The following is a 21,746-nucleotide window of genomic DNA, read 5'->3' on the forward strand; positions in this document are numbered from 1 at the left end:
ATAATATATAAATAAAGTTATTATAATTATATTATAGCTGATTCTCTGACAGTCGGTGTATCAGACACTCACGTCTGCAGTTGGGGAATCCCCAGAAGCCCGTGGCGCACATGGAGCAGTCTCGGCCGATCACGTTGGGCCTGCAGCGGCACTGACCGCCGAACGGCTCGCAGGTGTCGCTCTCAGCTCCGACTTCGTGGCAGGCGCAGGGCATCGCCCCGTTGTTGAAGAAGGCCGACAGAGACACAGCTGAGCTGAGGCAGAACGGAGAGGCGGTGGAAGGACTGGAGGGGAGGAAGAGGAGGACAGAGGAGGAGTCTATCATTAACATGCTGTATGTGGACGCTGCATTTTCACTACAACACACAGGAAATAAACCAAAACACAGTATAATAACTTTCACTGGCTGAGGAAAGCATTACAACTACAACATCTTATAGTCTTTTTTTCTTTGCTCTAGAAAACGTAATGCAAAGTGCTGAGACACTGACTTGATGAAGAAGCTGTTTTGGCCACAGTTGCTGATGAAGTCGTAGGATTTATCCAGAGGTTCCTCGTTCAGGTAGCTGGAGCTGTAGCTCGTCTCAGGCACAACCAGCACATAGTCCTGTAGAGACACGGGGGGGGGGGGGGGGGGGGAGAGGCAGAAGGTTCTTTTTTTGTTTTTATACTTTCTACTTATATTTCACAAACACAAACTTTTTGTCTCTTCCTATTTAAGATTAACACAAATAGCAAGGCTGTAACGATATCTCATCTCATCTCATCTCATCTCATCTTCAGCCTCTTATCCGGGCTCGGGTCGCGGGGGCAGCAGCTTTAGCAGGGGAGCCCAGACTTCCCTTTCCCGGGCCACATTAACCAGCTCTAACTGGGGGATCCTGAGGCGTTCCCAGGCCAGTGTGGAGATCTAATCTCTCCACCTGGTCCTGGGTCTTTCCAGAGGCCTCCTCCCAGCTGGACGTGCATGGAACACCTCCCTAGGGAGGCGCCCAGGGTTCATCCTTACCAGATGATCCTGAACCACCTCAACTGGCTCCGTAGAACCAACGCAGGGCGTAAATAACTTTTATATGCCTGACATACACAGATTTTTTATGTTGTAGGGACGCGTACCTATACCCAGTACTGGGTATATATATAAAAACATCCGTCATGGAGTCGAATCATCAGCTATAAAATGTGTCTACCTTTAAATTAATAGCTTGGGAATTGAGAATGGGAATTACAAATCCAGATGAGGTGATGCAGGATGCCGACCTGGACATTTTTACACAGCTACTTACTAAAAGAATCTAAATTCGACCAAAATATTGATTTCACTGCATAAACAATGTTAAATTATACAGACTTCTGTATGCAGAGTGATGGACGTGGTCCTCGAGATTAGAACTGCACTGAATGCTGTGATTGGCCAATCAGAATGGAGTATTTAACAAAGCTGTGTAATAAATACTAATAGTGCATGAGAATGTGGTGCTTTAATTGTCAATAATAAGAAAATGGAAGAAGGAAGAGGGTGGAAAAGGCGGAAGACTGGAAAGGAAAACCTAAACATATTTTTGTAAAAAGAGACTCACAGAGACAGAAAGAAAAACAGAAAAAACTCACCAGCCACAGCGTCCTGCCAGCAGGTATCTGCACCGTGAGGAAGACCTCATGGTCCGTCACGTCCAGAATGATCTGATTCTCAGAGACCAGGACGTTACGGCAGCCGTAGGCGTGGGGACAGAAGGAGGCGTTGGCGTGGCCTGATGCATGCAGAGAGATGCGAGGAAATGATCTTGGTTTAACGGCACTTATAATTATTCATTTATTGCTTTGATTTCACTTTTACTAACAAAGCACACAGTGTCGTCAGCATACAGCAGGAGCCCTTACCCTGCCAGATCCGTCCCCCGTTGATGTAGACCTGTACAGGATAGTCGGGGTGGAGAGGCTGGTGGTAGTGGAGGATGAAGACATAACGCCCCAGAGCATGGACACGTGTCGAGTACACCGCTGCATTCTGGGTAACATGGAGGAACAGATGAAAAAAGAGACAAAGATTAAAGGTTGTGATTTTTAGATGTCAGGTTTAGTTACGAGTCATCCCGCTAAAATCAATCCGTTCCTTATTTCTGTAACTGAAGCTCCTCTTGAGGTGTTCATACCAGATAAGAACACCTTTAGGAAAACTTTTGGATATCAGTCCAGATTTGAGTTTAACATCTGTGTTCTTGATACCCATAAACCTTTGCATGCTGGACTCATTTCCTTCATGTGGCTCGGATTTCATGTGCTCTCCTGATCCAAGAGCACGACAGTCATTTTAGACATTTCACCTTCAGGTTCCTTAGAGCAGCTGGTCCAAGTCCAACTCATTTTAACAACTTAATATACTCTATAGTCTGTTGGAGGGTTTCAAATATTAAAATAGCCACAAAATCATGGAATGTCACTCCAAACACAACTACAGTGAGCCTGCTGCCAAAGAGATTCAAATGAAATAGTCCGTCACGTTCATTAATATGTGCATCGGCATCCGTACCTGCAGTGAATCCAGCCTGATGTGGTCGCTGTTATCAGCTCCGTGTGGCGGTCTGTCTCCGCCCGTCCAGGCCGACTCATCTCTCTGGTGGAAGGGCAGAGGGGGAGCTGCTGCAGGGAAGGCCAGGACGGGCTCCTGCATGGAGGAGCTCTGCCCCTCCTTCAGGACCAGTGAGTCTGACGGAGTCTGGAAGCGTGAGGGGACGCAGGAGGAACTACAGGAGGAAGATGGGTTAGAAAGTTGTTGTTTTTTTTTAAAGTATGTGTATATTTACAACAGGTATTATGTGAGACTTCACCTGTCGGGGGAGAACTGTCCATGAGTGCTGATGCAGTGGACTTTAGGCTCGACGTACTCCATGGTGAACTGCTCTTTAGGCACCAGGTACACTTTGTGCTGGGGACAGTGAAGAAAACAGGTTTTAAACACAAGATTGGTCAAACAACAGGAAGGTAATTAATGTTTGTTTGGATGGTTGATAAAGTAATACATCAAAAATCTACTAATTAGACATTCAAATTCTGCAAAACGTGTGCTTTTAAATAGATTATTTATTTATTTAGTTTTACTCTTTTTATTGGGGTTTAAAGTTAAATACTCAACTGAAAATATTACGGGAGTGAAAGAAGTGATTTCTGATGCAAATATATAAAAAATATCATTCAACAAAACAACAAAAATACTGTAAAGAATGAGTTGTCACACATGTTTAGAAAAAAAAGGTTTGAAAGATATTTTTAACAGATGAAATTATCCATTTTTATTTTTTAAAAAGATTAAAGACAGAATATAATAATTAAAAAGAGGAAGAAAGAGGGGAAGAAATATATAAAATGAAATCCTGGGGGGATTCAGAAGGATGTCAGATTGACCAAATCTTTGCGACTTCCATTTAAAGGAGGCTAGGTCGGTGTTAAAGAGATTATTTTGGTTTACTGAGGTGAGGTTATCAGATCATTGATCACTTAAATCAACCCTTTGATTCATTTATATTCTGATAGATGTATAAACAAAATAAAATACGGCGCACAGGAGAGAGGGGGAATATTCTGAGAGAAAACTCGAGTTTTATGTCGTAAATGTATGAAAAAAAACCTTTAAGATTTAGTCACAAATTTACATGATTAAAGTAGTTCATTACTGAGTAAAAAAATAAATAATTAAAGCCATAAATTTGCAAGAAAGAAATCAGAAATTCAAGGTTGAGCCACCTCATCACAACGCTAGCGCCGCTGTGAAGCAGCTGTGTTCTGCCTGCAGGGGACCACCTCATCAAAAAGGAAATACGTAATTTCCGGACTATAAGCCGCTACTTTTTTCCCTCGTTCTGGTCCCTGCGGCTTATTCAACGGTGCAGCTTTTCTACGGCTTACGGTAACCAGGGGCGCGCACTACCGAGGATGCGCGAGACCGAGGCAGACATCTGGCGCCAGGTAACGAGAGCAAAACAAAGAGTAGGAGAGCTTCAGCGACAGTTTGCGCGAAGGAAGTGTTCATGCAAACACCCTCAACATGGAAAACAAACGGAGAAGTGCATATGATGCTGCTTTTAAGTTAAAGGCAATCGATCTGGCTGTCAAAGAAGGAAATAGAGCTGCTGCACGTACCTGGTTGGTTATTTTGATAACGTAAACGGCCGCGGGACTGCACTTTTACTGCCGTGTTACAGGCGAGCACTTTGTATTACTTTGCACCGTTGTATTATTTGTACTCTGCACGAATGCTGTTCGCCATGTCAAAGATGTGAAAGTTTGATTGAATGATTGAAAGATTTATTGTTAATAAATGGGACGCTTTGCGTTCCCAAACAGTCATCTCTGTCCCGACAATCCCCTCCGTGGTAGCAGGAACCCCTTTATACTACGGTAATTACACATCAAAACGCCTGCGGTTTATAGTCGGGTGCGGCTTTTATATGGAGCAATCTGTATTTTACCCTAAATTTAGCGGGTTCGGCTTATAGTCAGGTGCGCTTTATAGTCCGGAAATTACGGTACTCCTGATTTTAGCCCTTTGGATGAGCTCATAGCTTTTGGGCATCAACAACTAAATGTGGGGAATATCCAAGTTTTTATCATGTAAATGTATTACTCAAATTTTCCCGGAATATTTTGTTGTATAAATGAGCTACTAAAAAAGTCTAAACAGATGAGACAGCAAAAGAATTTTGTGACAGATTTTTAACATGAACTGAAACTGAAACTTACATTTGGAAAATAAAGGGAAAAAGAACAACTTGATACCAAAGATAAATCATTATTGCACTCCGGGTCGTCCATGTGGCGCCCTGCACTCACCAGGAAGAAGCTGGCGCGGTCGGAGATGAGTTGGATTTCGGTGTCAGCGGGGAGAGAGAAGACGGCCACTCTGTGTTGTCCGTCGATGGCCACGACTCGACACAGGAAGCTATGCAAACACAGACGAACGCATACGGTCATTAAGAGCTGTTGACATACTTCATAAAGCACGGACGGTAACAGTAAACTGTGAAGCAGCTGAGTCCACACATCCAAACACACAGAGTTTTGACTGCAGACAAAACAAACACAGTGTCCTCTGAAGGACGGCACACCGGTTTGATCCTGCTCAGAAAAGTGAGGATGTGAAGTGAATGTGAGGACAGATGTTCCTGGGACCTGTATTTGCAGTGCAGCAGGGTGATGCGGTGCTCGTGTGTTCGTGCTCCCGGCATGTTCACAGCCACGGACAGAGTTTGCGGCACTTCTTCCTCGCTGGAATACTCCACGACCAGAACGTAATCACCTGGAGACGGCAGACGCCCTCGCAGCTCCACGCTGATCTGTACCAGAGAACAATTATTAAAACTCATACGACCACATTTTGAGAAAATTGGCAAAAGAAAGACTAAATTACTCATACTTATAAATTGTATAATCCCTGTTTCCATTCTCTACCCTTATACATTTATCAAGAGCTGGTCCATTAAGAAGAGCGGTGCGTGGCACCAACTCTACAGTCAGAAAATCATTAAACCATTGCACAAGAAGAGGGTGATCATGATGATGTCATTAAGAGAGCGCCAATCCAAACGGTGAAAAACTATCTAGAAAACTTGATAGAAATATAACATTTCAGTTGTTTTCTCCCCCCTTTGCCCCTGTGCGAATATTGTTCTGTGCCTTTGAATTTCAATTCAATTGAACTATAGTGCCAAATCATAACAGCGGCAAATGTTTCCATTTTGGCTTTTATCGATCCACCAGCTTATCCATCACTGGAGGAAGCCATGGAAAAGAAAAAGAAAACCCACACAGGAAGGATGAAATCACAAAAGACCTCTCCGTCCCTGCGAGTCCAGACTAAAGGAGAAACGTTTCTCTGTTTGAGGGGCTCAGAAGTGGCGCAGTGGTGTGGAGGTGAGGTGCAAACGTAGCAAAAAGATACGCGTTCTTAACGAAAACATAGCAGTGGGGACCGAGACTTAGTGTCGGTAACACTTTTGGACAGATGAACATAAAGCTGAGCGGCTAAAATGACTTCCCCCTCTCTCTTACATCGTAGCCGCTGCAGACGGCCATGTCAGGGTGGCGTGGGGTGACCCTCTCAGTCGGGCAGGGGCGCGGCAGGTGGTTGTCATTGCGGCAGCTGGCATCATTACTGGAGATGGAGGGGAAGGAGTCCAGAGACAGATATCTGTACTGCAGACAGCTAGACGGGCAAAGAGAGAGAGAGAGAGAGAGAGAGAGAGAGAGAGAGAGGTTTAGGGTGAGGAGGTTGTCAGGCTCTTCACATCTCTAAGGAGGTTTTTTTTAGAAAGGAAACTGATCAGAACCTAAACCTAGAATTATGCTCAGAATTAGTTTTTGGTTTAAGGAATAGTTCAATAATAAAGAAATATGCTTTTGGTTCGGTTTGTTTGTATTTCAGCACGGTTACGGAAAAACTATTGGCATGATTTATATGAAACTTGGTCGATGGGTGTCATACATAAGTCATACATCTGCATTTTGCAGTTTTATGAAACTGTATATCAATTTATTTCTAGAGTATGCTATTGTTTGCATATTGCATACTTTTCTGTGCAATTCATACTACATGTCCATATCTGTGAAATACAGGTGAAAGGTGTACATATATAGCTTTTTATTCTATTTTATTTTAACGTATATAGCTATATTCTATTCTATTTTATTTCATCTTATTTCTATTTATATCTTGTTTAAATTCTATCACTGAGCCACTTTTTTTCTCTGCTTTTACTAAACTCTTGAGCTGCAGTAACGTGTGGATAAAGTTTATCTTATCTTATACGACATGCTTCATTTTGGCCTCATCAGTACTGTTAGTATAGTAGGCAGTTTGAATACAGTCCCACACATAACACCTCATGAAACCACAACTTGTCTTTACACTCGAATCCTTCTTTGGACAGAGCCAGGTTAGCTGTTTCCCCCAAGATCCAGTCTTCGTGCTAAGCTAAGCTAAGCTAAGCTTAACTAAGCTAAGCTAAGCACTTAAGCAAATAAGTGCATCTCCTAAAAATGTCAAACCATTCCCTGACGCTATAAAACCTGTTACATGATGAGAAAAAAGATATCAGCTATCAGTCAGTGATGTTTCCCCCTGAAAGGACTTGATTTCAGTGAGAACTTTGTGCAGATTTACTTCTGGCTGGCGTCGGGCGCAGAGCTGTAGGTGCAGGGTTCAGTGACTTTGATCTGCAGGATGGGAGCTTCATAGTAGGCACTGGGCAGCAGGACCAGGTAATCCTGAAGGTAAAGCAGAGCACGGACAGTGTTACTGCAGGTACCAACAAGAAATACAAGCACTTTTTCAACTGACATGTTAAAGGGGGTTTTGGATTAAATACATCCACCCTGGTCAATTGTTTGTATGCATGTATAAGAACAGATGTGTAGTGAGTGTGTGTGTGTGTGTGTGTGTGTGTGTGTGTGTGTGTGTGTGTGTGTGTGTGTGTGTGTCTCACCAGCAGGATTCCCTCAGCCTCTATTACCACAGTCCAGGTTCCCGGGTTCAAGACAAACGGCTCCACAAAGTTGTTCTGGGGAACGTTGACAAAAGTCGGCTCCACACTGGGAGCAAAGACGATCTGTTTGGACTGCTCTGAACCTACACACACACACACACACACACACACACACACACACACACACACACACACACACACACACACACACACACACACACACACACACACACACACACACACACACCAGATATGTAGGGTGTTAGATATTAAAAGTGAAAATAAATCAAAAGTGAACACTGTGGATGCATGTGAGGAAACATAACATCAATTAACAACACAAGAAACATGTTTTAGGGAAGAAAACTGCATTAAAATGTAATAAATAGAATGAAAAAGATACATTTTTGCGATTTACTTTCAATAAAACACACACACTCACACAAACATCCCAACTAGGGCTGCAACTAACGATTACTTTAATTATCAATTAATATGCTGACTGTTTAAAAACGTAATGGTTTGGTATTTATATATTTATATCTACATAGTGAAAAATGTCTAAATGTATTGTTATGTCAGTCAAAAACCCACAGATATTGAATTTAATATGATATAAAACAGAGAAAAACGAGAAATCTCCATATTTGAGAGGCTGAAAACAGCATTTTCTGCCATTTTTGCATGAAAAATGACTTTTAACGATCACAAAAGTTCCTTACAGCTCTTATCTCATCTACTGCTGTTTAATCCTCAGTCAAAAGCACTCACACTGATACTCTCTTGTGATTGGAGACCTACCTCTGCGGTTGACCTGATAGGCTGTTATTTTACCGTTGGATGTGGCGCCCTCAGAGTTTACATATCTGAGGATGAAGCGGGTCAGATAAACGTCTGCCTCGCTCACATAAACCTGCAGCTTCACTGCAGTCTACAGGGACGGGTGGTAAAAGGGATGAGTGGGAGAGAAAAGGTGGAGGTGTGGAGGGGGGAGAAGATATGATAAATCCCTGAGCTGTGCACTGATCTGTGGCCCTGAAGTTGGAGAGAAGATGGAGCAGAAGCCGCCACCGACAGCAAAAAAAAAGCACAAAGCACCAAACACATCCATCCATCATCCCACAGACAGACAGGACAGGAGGAATGAAGAAGATCTTCACCCAGGGATGAAGCTGTGCTCCGAACAAAGTCATAAAAGATAATGGAGACAGTTTAGACACGCATGCATCAGCTACAACTCTGCACCCGCTTGACACCGTATTTCCTTCAGCCATGAGATTTATGACAGGCGACAGCTACAACACTCAGCACTGTGACCTGGATTTAAAAGCTGAATTCAATTCACTTCAATTTGATTTATAAGAACCGTTTTTAAATCTCTTTTCCCCTCTGCTATTCCTCTCTTAACTTCTTCAGAAGGATTGTATTCCTTTCACCATGTACATCTTATTGGTGAGACATGTGCAACCTATGTATTTATTCACTTCATTCAACTGATCCTTGATGACACTCTATTCCTTGGCATTATATTCTATTTATTCACTTTATTAACTTATTTCCTTTCTTGTGTGTACTGTGTTTTCGTACTGTGCCAGTGTGTAAGCTGCTGAAATCATTTCCCCCCGGTGGGATTAATTACGTTTGAGTCTGAGTCTTTACAGAAACCCAACAATTCCCCCATGAGCAGCAAAAAGTCGCACAATCTTCAATAATAATGAATATTATTATTATGGTTATTATATACTGTATACCAGCTCTATGGAGGACAAACATCTGTCTTGACTGAATGGCCCTCGCTATCTAACAGGCGTGATAGACACTGGATTTCATCGCCACTGTGTGCAGAAAATTGCTGGATTAATACTGTATATAATAACCATAATAATAATTCTTATTATAGTTATTATATACAGTATAATAATAATAATAATAATAAAGGTATTGCGACTTGTTGATGCTCATGGGGGGACTGTTGGGTCTCTGTAAATCATGAATAAGTCAGAGAGTGTGGTCTTTACCTACTCCATATGTTTAGATACGTTTTGTTGTGATTTGGCACTATTGAAATGGTCTCTTACCTTCCTATATTAGCTACTAAGTCTCCACCGTACACGTGGCTCACACTGCAGGTTCCATCTGTTAACAATGACTTTGGAAAGTCTAGTTAGTTTTTCCTTCCTGTGCACCTCTAACCTGGAACAAAACCACCTGGAACAAAACCACCTGGAACGTACCACACTTCATCATTAGGACAATTTCAATCCATAACTGCATCGTATTTTACTCCCAACCGCTCCTGTTTTTAACTAGACTTCTCTGTTCTCAATTTATTTTTGTCACTTTTACTTTTTGGTATTTTAGATATGCTTATGTATATTTCAAATGTTTTGTGTTTTGTCTTGTCCTCAAAGTTTTGTCTTGTCTTCAAAGTTTTGTCTTGTCCTCAAAGTTTCGTCTTGTACTCAAAGTTTTATGTTTTGTCTTGTCCTCAAAGTTTTGTCTTGTCCTCAAAGTTTTGTCTTGTCCTCAAATTTTTATGTTTTGTCTTGTCCTCAAATTTTTATGTTTTGTCTTGTCCTCAAAGTTTTGTGTTTTCCTCAAAGTTTTGTCTTGTCCTCAAAGTTTTGTGTTTTCCTCAAAGTTTTGTGTTTTGTCTTGTCCTCAAAGTTTTGTGTTTTCCTCAAAGTTTTGTCTTGTCCTCAGAGTTTTGTGTTTTGTCTTGTCCTCAAAGTTTTGTCTTGTCCTCAAAGTTTTGTGTTTTCCTCAAAGTTTTGTCTTGTCCTCAAAGTTTTGTCTTGTCCTCAAATGTTTTGTGTTTTGTCTTGTCCTCAAAGTTTTGTGTTTTCCTCAAAGTTTTGTCTTGTACTCAAAGTTTTGTGTTTTCCTCAAACGCTTTGTGTTTTGTCTTGTCTTCAAAGTTTTGTCTTTTCCTCAGAGTTTTGTCTTTTCCTCGAATTTTTATGTTTTGTCTTTTCCTCAAACGTTTTGTGTTTCGTCTTGTCGTCAAAGTTTTGTCTTGTCCTCAAATTTTTATGTTTTGTCTTGTCCTCAAAGTTTTGTCTTTTCCTCAAACGTTTTGTGTTTTGTCTTGTCCTCAAAGTTTTGTTTTGTCCTCAAAGTTTTGTCTTGTCCTCAAAGTTTTGTGTTTTCCTCAAAGTTTTGTCTTGTCCTCAAAGTTTTGTGTTTTCCTCAAAGTTTTGTGTTTTGTCTTGTCCTCAAAGTTTTGTGTTTTCCTCAAAGTTTTGTCTTGTCCTCAGAGTTTTGTGTTTTGTCTTGTCCTCAAAGTTTTGTCTTGTCCTCAAAGTTTTGTGTTTTCCTCAAAGTTTTGTCTTGTCCTCAAAGTTTTGTCTTGTCCTCAAATGTTTTGTGTTTTGTCTTGTCCTCAAAGTTTTGTTTTGTCCTCAAAGTTTTGTTTTGTCCTCAAAGTTTTGTCTTGTCCTCAAAGTTTTGTCTTGTCTTCAAAGTTTTGTCTTGTCCTCAAAGTTTCGTCTTGTACTCAAAGTTTTATGTTTTGTCTTGTCCTCAAAGTTTTGTCTTGTCCTCAAAGTTTTGTCTTGTCCTCAAATTTTTATGTTTTGTCTTGTCCTCAAATTTTTATGTTTTGTCTTGTCCTCAAAGTTTTGTGTTTTCCTCAAAGTTTTGTCTTGTCCTCAAAGTTTTGTGTTTTCCTCAAAGTTTTGTGTTTTGTCTTGTCCTCAAAGTTTTGTGTTTTCCTCAAAGTTTTGTCTTGTCCTCAGAGTTTTGTGTTTTGTCTTGTCCTCAAAGTTTTGTCTTGTCCTCAAAGTTTTGTCTTGTCCTCAAATTTTTATGTTTTGTCTTGTCCTCAAATTTTTATGTTTTGTCTTGTCCTCAAAGTTTTGTGTTTTCCTCAAAGTTTTGTCTTGTCCTCAAAGTTTTGTCTTGTCCTCAAATGTTTTGTGTTTTGTCTTGTCCTCAAAGTTTTGTGTTTTCCTCAAAGTTTTGTCTTGTACTCAAAGTTTTGTGTTTTCCTCAAAGTTTTGTGTTTTGTCTTGTCCTCAAAGTTTTGTGTTTTCCTCAAAGTTTTGTCTTGTCCTCAGAGTTTTGTGTTTTGTCTTGTCCTCAAAGTTTTGTCTTGTCCTCAAAGTTTTGTGTTTTCCTCAAAGTTTTGTCTTGTCCTCAAAGTTTTGTCTTGTCCTCAAATGTTTTGTGTTTTGTCTTGTCCTCAAAGTTTTGTGTTTTCCTCAAAGTTTTGTCTTGTACTCAAAGTTTTGTGTTTTCCTCAAACGCTTTGTGTTTTGTCTTGTCTTCAAAGTTTTGTCTTTTCCTCAGAGTTTTGTCTTTTCCTCGAATTTTTATGTTTTGTCTTTTCCTCAAACGTTTTGTGTTTCGTCTTGTCGTCAAAGTTTTGTCTTGTCCTCAAATTTTTATGTTTTGTCTTGTCCTCAAAGTTTTGTCTTTTCCTCAAACGTTTTGTGTTTTGTCTTGTCCTCAAAGTTTTGTTTTGTCCTCAAAGTTTTGTCTTGTCCTCAAAGTTTTGTGTTTTCCTCAAAGTTTTGTCTTGTCCTCAAAGTTTTGTGTTTTCCTCAAAGTTTTGTGTTTTGTCTTGTCCTCAAAGTTTTGTGTTTTCCTCAAAGTTTTGTCTTGTCCTCAGAGTTTTGTGTTTTGTCTTGTCCTCAAAGTTTTGTCTTGTCCTCAAAGTTTTGTGTTTTCCTCAAAGTTTTGTCTTGTCCTCAAAGTTTTGTCTTGTCCTCAAATGTTTTGTGTTTTGTCTTGTCCTCAAAGTTTTGTTTTGTCCTCAAAGTTTTGTTTTGTCCTCAAAGTTTTGTCTTGTCCTCAAAGTTTTGTCTTGTCTTCAAAGTTTTGTCTTGTCCTCAAAGTTTCGTCTTGTACTCAAAGTTTTATGTTTTGTCTTGTCCTCAAAGTTTTGTCTTGTCCTCAAAGTTTTGTCTTGTCCTCAAATTTTTATGTTTTGTCTTGTCCTCAAATTTTTATGTTTTGTCTTGTCCTCAAAGTTTTGTGTTTTCCTCAAAGTTTTGTCTTGTCCTCAAAGTTTTGTGTTTTCCTCAAAGTTTTGTGTTTTGTCTTGTCCTCAAAGTTTTGTGTTTTCCTCAAAGTTTTGTCTTGTCCTCAGAGTTTTGTGTTTTGTCTTGTCCTCAAAGTTTTGTCTTGTCCTCAAAGTTTTGTCTTGTCCTCAAATTTTTATGTTTTGTCTTGTCCTCAAATTTTTATGTTTTGTCTTGTCCTCAAAGTTTTGTGTTTTCCTCAAAGTTTTGTCTTGTCCTCAAAGTTTTGTCTTGTCCTCAAATGTTTTGTGTTTTGTCTTGTCCTCAAAGTTTTGTGTTTTCCTCAAAGTTTTGTCTTGTACTCAAAGTTTTGTGTTTTCCTCAAACGCTTTGTGTTTTGTCTTGTCTTCAAAGTTTTGTCTTTTCCTCAGAGTTTTGTCTTTTCCTCGAATTTTTATGTTTTGTCTTTTCCTCAAACGTTTTGTGTTTCGTCTTGTCGTCAAAGTTTTGTCTTGTCCTCAAATTTTTATGTTTTGTCTTGTCCTCAAAGTTTTGTCTTTTCCTCAAACGTTTTGTGTTTTGTCTTGTCCTCAAAGTTTTGTTTTGTCCTCAAAGTTTTGTCTTGTCCTCAAAGTTTTGTGTTTTCCTCAAAGTTTTGTCTTGTCCTCAAAGTTTTGTGTTTTCCTCAAAGTTTTGTGTTTTGTCTTGTCCTCAAAGTTTTGTGTTTTCCTCAAAGTTTTGTCTTGTCCTCAGAGTTTTGTGTTTTGTCTTGTCCTCAAAGTTTTGTCTTGTCCTCAAAGTTTTGTGTTTTCCTCAAAGTTTTGTCTTGTCCTCAAAGTTTTGTCTTGTCCTCAAATGTTTTGTGTTTTGTCTTGTCCTCAAAGTTTTGTTTTGTCCTCAAAGTTTTGTTTTGTCCTCAAAGTTTTGTTTTGTCCTCAAAGTTTTGTGTTTTCCTCAAACGTTTTTCCTTGTCCTCAACGTTTTGTCTTGTCCTTGTCCGTTTTATGATTTTGTCTCAGCTATATTGTAAATGAAGTTGCTCCTCAATAAATTTACGAGTTTAAATAAAGAAATGTTATAATAATACTAATAATAATAATAATAATAATAACAATAAAAGTGTCAGATTTTCCGTTTTGAAATCTCGCTCAAAAAAACTTCTGGGTTTTGCACAATGCAACACTACACTAGACAACTTTTCAAGGGATTTCCCTTTCACAAAATGCTCGAGTGTCAGGTCGTCATATATCTCCGTCTGTGCTCTGTTAATCCTCGCTTTATGGCCTCAAAGTGTCTAAAATCGGTAAATACTTTTAAACACTGTATTTACGTAATCATCAATGGGTCCTAGTGTCCTTTTAGTATGATGATTAGAGAGACAGTATTGTGCGAATTTAGTGGAATGTGTAAATGTGTTAATCGACAGGGTCATCTTATCCTGACGTTCCAATATTTAATATAATCGCAGGTTTTTAGTCTTGGCTCGTGAAAATAGTGACGTTCAATGACGTGAACATTGTCAACAACCAATAGGTGCTCTCTCTCCTTCACCAAACAGGAAGTAGCAAACACCAGCTAGATATGTTGACGGAAATTCAGCTTATCTCTATGGATTATTTTGATGCAGAATTGACAGGAAGACTGTCAACATATGACGTCTTTCATCTGTGGTTCCTGAGTTAAGTGTTCTCTGCAGTTTGGTGTAAAATACAGGAGATTGCAGATAATGAGCCTGCAAGTTACAGAGTCTTTGTAAAGTCTTAGAAATCTGTGACTAAAACTCACATTGTCTTCAAATGTGAGAGGATGTCAGACTTTGATGACCATTCCCAGTGACCCTGCATTTATGACTTATATCTCTGGAACACAGCTGAAATCCTGAGCAAAGCATGGAAATCGGACAGACAAGAGGTAGAGCCGCATTTACTGCAGTGCTGCCTCTGGAGTGAGGGATGGAGGGAATGAGAAAAGACAGAAGGACCTTTTTGGGTCCTCTCCCAGCACTCACAGTTACCACAGTAGTAGTTCCAGCCGTCCTCTATGACCGAAACCCTGCCCCGAACATCCGAACCCCCCCTGTTGGCGTAGCGCAGCACCACGTGGAAGAGGTCCGGAGAGCTGACGGACACCGACACCAATGCTTTGGACTGCCGAAGGAGCAGGCAGGAAGAGAAAAGAGGGGTAAAGAGAGGAGGAAGGACGGAAGGAGGATATTAACAGAGTGGAAAGAGTAGACGAAAGAGGAGCAAGAAATATTATTAGGCATGGAGGAATAACAAAGGGAATAAAAGTATAGAGAGGGGTGATGAGAAGAGGAGTGTAAAGGGGGATGAGAAATAAAACATAAAGAAGGGAGAAGAAGGTGGAAAACACCAACACAAACAGAGAAACCACAACAAAAGCAAGACTTTAATACCGTCACCTTCACCAATGAAAGAAAACACTTTTACCCCAAAATACAACCAACAATATTTCTCTTTGGGTTCCACTTTTCAGCACAAACATCCCTCCAAAAGTGTCTTTCCCGAAGACTCACTTAATGCTTTTAAAGCTTCTTAATATCATAAAAAAAACAGACAAGTTTAATATACGGTAAGTTCTGTCACATATGTGTTATTTTTCTTTCTTTGTATTTTTAAGTGTTCATTGGATCAGTGTTTATCTAAACCTGAGGGGTGAACTACGAAGCGTTTCTTTGGAGAACCTGGATCGATGAAAAAAAACTCGCAATCAGAGTTCAACGGTACCACGAAGCTCACTTATGAGTTAATTTGTATAGCCAGGGTTTCTGCTTTAGTTTCAGTGTGCGTTCTCATAAAGAAGGGCGTGCATCGCGTCAACTGACTCACCCTTTGGATAGTAATGAACTCCTATGAGCAGTTCCACAGTATGATAACAGCAAGGGGCAACGCAGTTGCACATAATAAGGCTAGGGAGGCGTGCTGACAAAACAAAACAGCAGATTGTGTAAATCTGTAAGTGAAAAGATTCTGCATATTGTCTAAATATAACTGATAATTGATCGCCATTAATCCCAATAGAGAGATGATGATTTAAAAATGCAAAAACATCCAGCCTGCTTTATTGTATATTACAGGGAATGCAAAGACACACCACAAACCACACTGGACATAATTCCATAACTTTTAGTATATATGTTTTTCATGTGACAAAAGAATTAGATCTTTTAAAACCCCGCATGCAGAATCACATAACTGACGCACTGCCTCCACTCTACCACAGAGCTGCAGGTTTTGTTTCACTTGATACACTATAAAATCCTTCCTTGACAGTTTGAGTTGGCAAAAAGCTCTGAAACATCGCAAACTTTGTGCAATGAGTTAAACGTAGCTACAACCCTGTGGATAGCACAGCACGCAGAGTTTGGGCATCACCAACTTCATGATAAAATGTACCTGTTACAAAGAATCGCAGTCAAACAGACACACTGCGCAACACTAAGTTGCATTGCCAACTAAGGTCCAACAAGGATGATCAAATAGTGAAGACCTTCTGATGAGAACCTGTGTCTCTAATAAAGGAAGTCTAGGAAGCTGCTCTGAGCTTGAAGTAGTCGATCTAACACCAAAGTCTAAGTCACTGAGCTCTAAGTCTGAGCTGAAAACCTCCTCCTGACCGGGTTTGGTTGAAAGCATAAGTTACCATGGTGATACAGCCACGCTAAAAGAGACGTGTCACACCTGACCCAGGCTTTGAGCGCAACATACCTGCTAACTCACTAATCCAGCTTCGTAGTACACCCCACTGCTGCTTTAGCGTAGTCAGTTTAGTACATGTCGTTGTTTGTTTTGATTCAGTGAATATTTGTAAAAACACACTGATTTGAGGTATACGTAAAAGTTAAATGATATAAAACTGTTACTGTGTTGGAGGTTACTGTGTATATATGTGCTGATAAGTTCTTCTACCAAGGAGAAATATCCTTTTAAAAGTCCACACAACATTCGGCCACGGGGCGAGCTGTCCATTTCATGCAGGAGGAGCATAAATGACGGGCCACAGTCACAGAAATATGTCATTCACAATACACATCATTTATAAGAAAAGCACATATCAGAATACATTTTATATATTTCACTCTAGTTAAATTACAAGAAAAATGATAAAGTGCAGTGTGTGAATGTATTATTGATACTATATTAATAGTAAACATTAGGAAACCTTTTTTTTCAGGCCAAATGCAGTTTTTCATTTACACAATATAATGTTGTATGTTATCTTTAACCCGTGGGTGCACCATGTTGTGACTGTGTGGTCCGGTGGTAAAGGTCATAAGGAGGCGTTGGTACCTGGATGGGGGACATCTGAGCGTAACCTCTCCAGCTGAAGTCGGGGAACTCCAGAGGGTTGTATCCGAAGCGCACCGGTCTCCCGTCCAGCACGGTTCCCTCCTCGATCTCAAACTTGAGGTGATGGAGGTCGGGGAAGTAGTGATCCGGACGAGGTCTGCAGACACACAGAGACCCGTTCAGAGACTCAAAGGGCTTATGTAGAAAAACGGATGGTTATACACTAATACTCTGGGAAAACAGAAGATTCTAGCAGGTTTAACATGATTTTATTGACAATGTGTAAGATGCCTTAAGGGCGTGATCACACTGTCCTTTTGGCCGCGGCCAAAACCGGTTTTTCAGCTAAAGTCTAGTACCTTTAAGTAGTGTGAGTGCACCCGCTCCGCGCTCAACTGGGGCCAGCTGGGCCGCCACGGCCCGCTTGAAAGAGGTGGGCTTTAGCGGAGCCGTTTGCACATGTACGAGCACGAGCGTGCGCACGTGTACGCGCACGAGCACGAGCCCTACGGCAGTAGCGTTATGTCCGCCTGTTCGGACATGTAAATAGAAGGACGGACCATGCGCGGACATTTAACAACAACAACAATGGCGGTGAAAGGTTCATGTTGGTGTGATGCGGAGGTGGAGTGTTTACTGCAGATTTGGTCGGATGAAAATATTCAAAAACAGTCGACAAGACGCACAAAAACTCAGAGGTCTATGGAAAGATTTGTAAAGAAAGCCACGCACACGCGATCAATGCGTGTGACGTGTTACGGCTTGATGGCGTATGGACAGCAAGAAGCATTGGCCGAGGCCCAGGTAGTGTGAGTACAAACGGGGCTGGGGCGCGGGGGGGAGAGGGAGGGGGGACAAGTACCCTAAAGTCCGGGTCTCGGTCCGGGAGGACAGTGTGAGCGCGCCCTAAGAGTCACTAAACAGTTACGGCACTTTTGATATTTTTCAGCCAGAGAAAGTTGTTAATATGAGGAGGGCTGCTCAATCATGGCAGGAATCAACCAATTCCACTGCTTTTCATTTGTACGTTGCTGTTTTACTGCAGTTATTTTCTTACTGCTGGATTATAATTATTGGATTATATAACTTTGTAATATAAATAAAGATATTACTGTTATTTTTATTATTTTGGTCAGTATGAGATCAAGATTATTTATACTCACTGACATCATGCATTTATTTATTTAAAAAAGGGATTTTCTTGAACTTTAATTATAATTTAACTAAAAATCAAGACAAAAAGAGAAAAGATATGTATACTGTATAAATACTGTATATATATATATATATATATATATATATATACTGTTTATACTGTATATACACATCTTTAAATAAATGTATAAAAATAAATAAAATAAATCATTAATAATGTAATATATATATATATATATATATATATATATATATCGTATATACACACCTTTAAATAAACAAATAAAATACATTAGATAATAAAGAAATATAATAAGTCATTAATAATGTATTTTATACATACACCTTTAAATAAATTATTAATAATAATAATAATAAATTAGATAAAAAAGAAATGAGTTACTATGCTGTAAAGTTTGTGCACTTCCATAACCTACTGAAATGTAAAAAATAATAATAAATCAGAAAAAAATAAAATAAATCACATATGTTGTAGTGCACTGCCACAAGCTACTGAAAACTCTAGTCTATTACCTGGTAAACCCAAAACATTTACGGCCTTAGAGTGAAAACTATAAATGTAAACGAATGATGTGTGCATACAATTATTGGTCTCAAAGCAAATGAATGTGCTGTTGATAGTTGAAATGTTGCATTTGTTTGAGGTGAACCAATAAAAAAGAGACGGTGGTGCTCACAGATTGCACTTGGGTCCCTCTATGTTGGGTCTGCAGCGACAGCGGCCGTTCCTCTCTCCACAGGACTGACCCGCTGAACCTCCAATGTCACACTGACAACCTGAAGACACACACACACACACACACACACACACACACGCACACACACATTTAAAACACAACACGGCAGCATCTCAGAGCTCAGTCTTTTGTTTGAAGGGGAAAGCAGCGATTTAAAAAGTGTCATTAAAGTCACCCTGGCAGCCAAAGTAGTTGTGTTCCTGCAGGTTGTAGTAGCCGTCTTTGCAGGTGGAGCAGGTTCCACTGCAGGCGTTGGGCTTACAGTGACACTGACCCGTCCCCTGTCAGACAAAAGAACCTTATTACTGACATCCACATCCATCTAATATCCATTTGCCAATCCTAGCATCTTCACCTCTGTACAGTATTAATAAATGTCTCCGTATAGACCGAAGAACCGCGGTTTAGTTTGCTCACCTGTGCGCATTCTGCGACCCCGCTGACCGTACCTGCAATGTTACACTCACAGTCTGCAGGAGAGAGAGAGAAAGTCATTAATGACACAAACGTGTGTGTGTGTGTGTGTGTGTGCAAGTGTGTGTGTGTGCGTGTGTGCGTGTGTGTGTGTGTGTGCGTGTGTGTGTGAGTGTGTGTGTGCGTGAGTGCGTGTGTGTGTGCGTGTGTGTGAATGCGTGTGTGTGCGTGTGTGTGTGTGTGTGCGTGTGTGTGAGTGTGTGTGTGTGTGTGCGTGTGTGTGTGTGTGTGTGTGTGTGTGTGTGTGTGTGTGTGTGTAAGTGCGTGTGTGTGTGTGTGTGTGTGTGTGTGTGTGTGTGTGTGTGTGTGTGTGTGTGTGTGTGTGTGTGTGTGTGTGTGTGTGTGTGTGTGCGTGTGCGTGTGTATGCGTGTTTAGTGTTTCTTACTGGTGCATCCATCAGGAGTGTCAGGAGACAGGTTCCAGTACAGAGCTCTACATTTGTCACAGGCCGGGCCCTCCACATGGCGACGGCACTCACATTGGCCCTAAGAGGATGATTGACAGGAAAGGATAAACCAATAAGTCTGTAAATATTCCTAAACACCATCTTGTTTTGGCACTTTGGCAAAAACCCTGTTTCTCCAGATGTGAGGTTTTAATATAAATATACCACAAAAATCCAATTTATACCACTAGATATGTGATTTGCTCATCATCTCAGCTCTTTTAGTCTCGCATTTAACCTTAAATATCATTTGCTGAAAAAAAATATGACGACTAAAGCATCAAAAGAAAGACATAAACTCACCACTGGTGGCTGCACCACATGCTGAACAGAGCCGGCAGGGTGGCAGGTACCAGCTTCATCAATGACATAGAAAGAAAGAACATTATTGTTGCATATACAGCCTGTATACTTGGACAGTCTGTTGAGAGTAAAAATGCAGCTTTTAAAATACGCAATGTCTGTTTAAACATTTGTAAGCTATCTGACATTCATTAGTCAGCTAAAAACAACTGTCAGAAGTGCTAGTTTGTACATAAGCATCAATATCAGAATCAGAATCAGAATCAGAATCAGAATCAGGTTTATTGCTAAGTATGTTGGACATACAGAGAATTTGACTCCGGCTTATGCTTTTCTCACAGTTTCCAAACATTTAACAGGACAAACCTAAACATAACAATAACAATAACATTTACATAACAATAACAGAACAATAACAGAACAACACAGAACAATAATTTAAGATAAAAAATAGAGGTAATATTAAAAATAGGTTAACAAGTAAATATGAGAAATTTAAAATAGAAAGATAAAATAATTGTGCAAAGTAAAGTGACCAGGCTGTTATAAATATCTTTGTTATGTTATTTACAGTGATATACATAAGGTGCATTAGGTGCATTTGTCTTGTATGTCTGGCATGTGTGTGTGATGTGTCGGGTCACACATTTGGTGTTATCTGCTTTCATTTTCTCTGCATGTGAGTGACGTTATGAATCAGCCTTATAAGCATGTAAGCACCACAAAGTCAAATTCTGACAAGATGGCGACGACTGGATCAAGTTGAGAGAACGTACCTCGACGGGTATGCTACATCCATTTTTTATACTTTATACTATTTTTTATACTTTATACTATTTTTATATAGTGTTTCACACGCAGTAAAGTCTCCACACACACTCAGATCATATTTCTGGGTAAAGCAGCAAATACAATCGCTTTGTTAGTGGGTTATATGATCAATAAACTTTGTTTTAACTCACTCTTTGATAGATTGGAACTTAACAGATAAACAACTAGATCAGGGGTGGGCAATTCCGATCCTGGAGAGCCACTGTCCTGCATGTTTTAGGTTTATCCCTACCCTAACACACAGGTGTGTTAGAGCAGAGAGAAACCTAAAACATGTTGCACATCGCCATTCCCTACATTACATGAGGCATTGTTATGTCTATGAGTCACGTTCCTGCAGTCTGTCAATATGAAATAAAAGTCCTTTGCTACTTATTGTTTTTATTGGCAGGCACACATGCACGTCTTCTCAATATTGAAGGAGAAACTGAATGCAGCATCAATAGAGGACATTATTTCTGCTTCCAACAGCAGTTCTGCCTTTAAAACGTGCTTTTTAATGTCACTCAGATTCTCTTTAAGATGCCTGTGTGTGTGTGTGTGTGTGTGTGTGTGTGTGTGTGTGTGTGTGTGTGTGTGATTAACTGTAGGTAACATTAACAGCAGCTGTCAAACCCCACTTCCATTATGTGTAGCAGACAGAGTAATTAACCTGTGTGTGTGTGTGTGTGTGTGTGTGTGTGTTGCTATTACTTTGGCAGTTAGGGAAGCCGTAGGCGCCGTGTGCACAGCTGTCACACCTCAGCCCCACCACGTTGGGCAGACACACACACTGACCCGTCACCTGGTCACAGCTGGTGTAGCGGGATCCTTCTGTAGAACAGTGGCAGGCTGCAACACACACACACACACACACACACACACACACACACACACGCACGCACACACCCACACACACACACACACACGCACACACACGCACACACACACACACACACACACACACACACACACACACACACACACACGCACGCACACACACACACACATTTATTCATCCATAAAGAAATATATATGGATTTATCAA

At 40.3% G+C, this 21,746-nt stretch overlaps 2 protein-coding genes across 2 annotated transcripts in view; one reads left to right on the plus strand and one right to left on the minus strand.

Annotated features, from left to right (window-relative positions):
• Positions 1-21,746, plus strand: part of taf13 (TATA-box binding protein associated factor 13) — a 329,277-nt gene that overhangs the window by 170,134 nt on the left and 137,397 nt on the right. The gene's annotated exons all lie outside the window — the stretch shown is intronic.
• The window catches only part of lama5 (laminin, alpha 5), a gene marked incomplete at both ends in the record, with an annotated part of 134,679 nt that overhangs the window by 31,401 nt on the left and 81,532 nt on the right, over positions 1-21,746 (minus strand). Inside the window, 19 exons of the mRNA XM_083920454.1 lie at positions 73-284; positions 492-607; positions 1,612-1,751; positions 1,882-2,008; positions 2,531-2,744; positions 2,829-2,926; positions 4,828-4,936; positions 5,167-5,330; positions 6,046-6,199; positions 7,157-7,260; positions 7,479-7,621; positions 14,451-14,589; positions 16,753-16,909; positions 18,606-18,705; positions 18,841-18,946; positions 19,083-19,135; positions 19,526-19,625; positions 19,889-19,941; positions 21,413-21,550. Coding sequence (XP_083776580.1) covers positions 73-284; positions 492-607; positions 1,612-1,751; positions 1,882-2,008; positions 2,531-2,744; positions 2,829-2,926; positions 4,828-4,936; positions 5,167-5,330; positions 6,046-6,199; positions 7,157-7,260; positions 7,479-7,621; positions 14,451-14,589; positions 16,753-16,909; positions 18,606-18,705; positions 18,841-18,946; positions 19,083-19,135; positions 19,526-19,625; positions 19,889-19,941; positions 21,413-21,550 — 2,427 coding nt within the window. The remainder of the gene's footprint in view (positions 1-72; positions 285-491; positions 608-1,611; positions 1,752-1,881; positions 2,009-2,530; positions 2,745-2,828; positions 2,927-4,827; positions 4,937-5,166; positions 5,331-6,045; positions 6,200-7,156; positions 7,261-7,478; positions 7,622-14,450; positions 14,590-16,752; positions 16,910-18,605; positions 18,706-18,840; positions 18,947-19,082; positions 19,136-19,525; positions 19,626-19,888; positions 19,942-21,412; positions 21,551-21,746) is intronic.

The sequence above is a fragment of the Echiichthys vipera genome, assembly GCF_963691815.1.
Source record: "Echiichthys vipera genome assembly, chromosome: 9".
NCBI lineage: Eukaryota > Metazoa > Chordata > Actinopteri > Perciformes > Trachinidae > Echiichthys > Echiichthys vipera.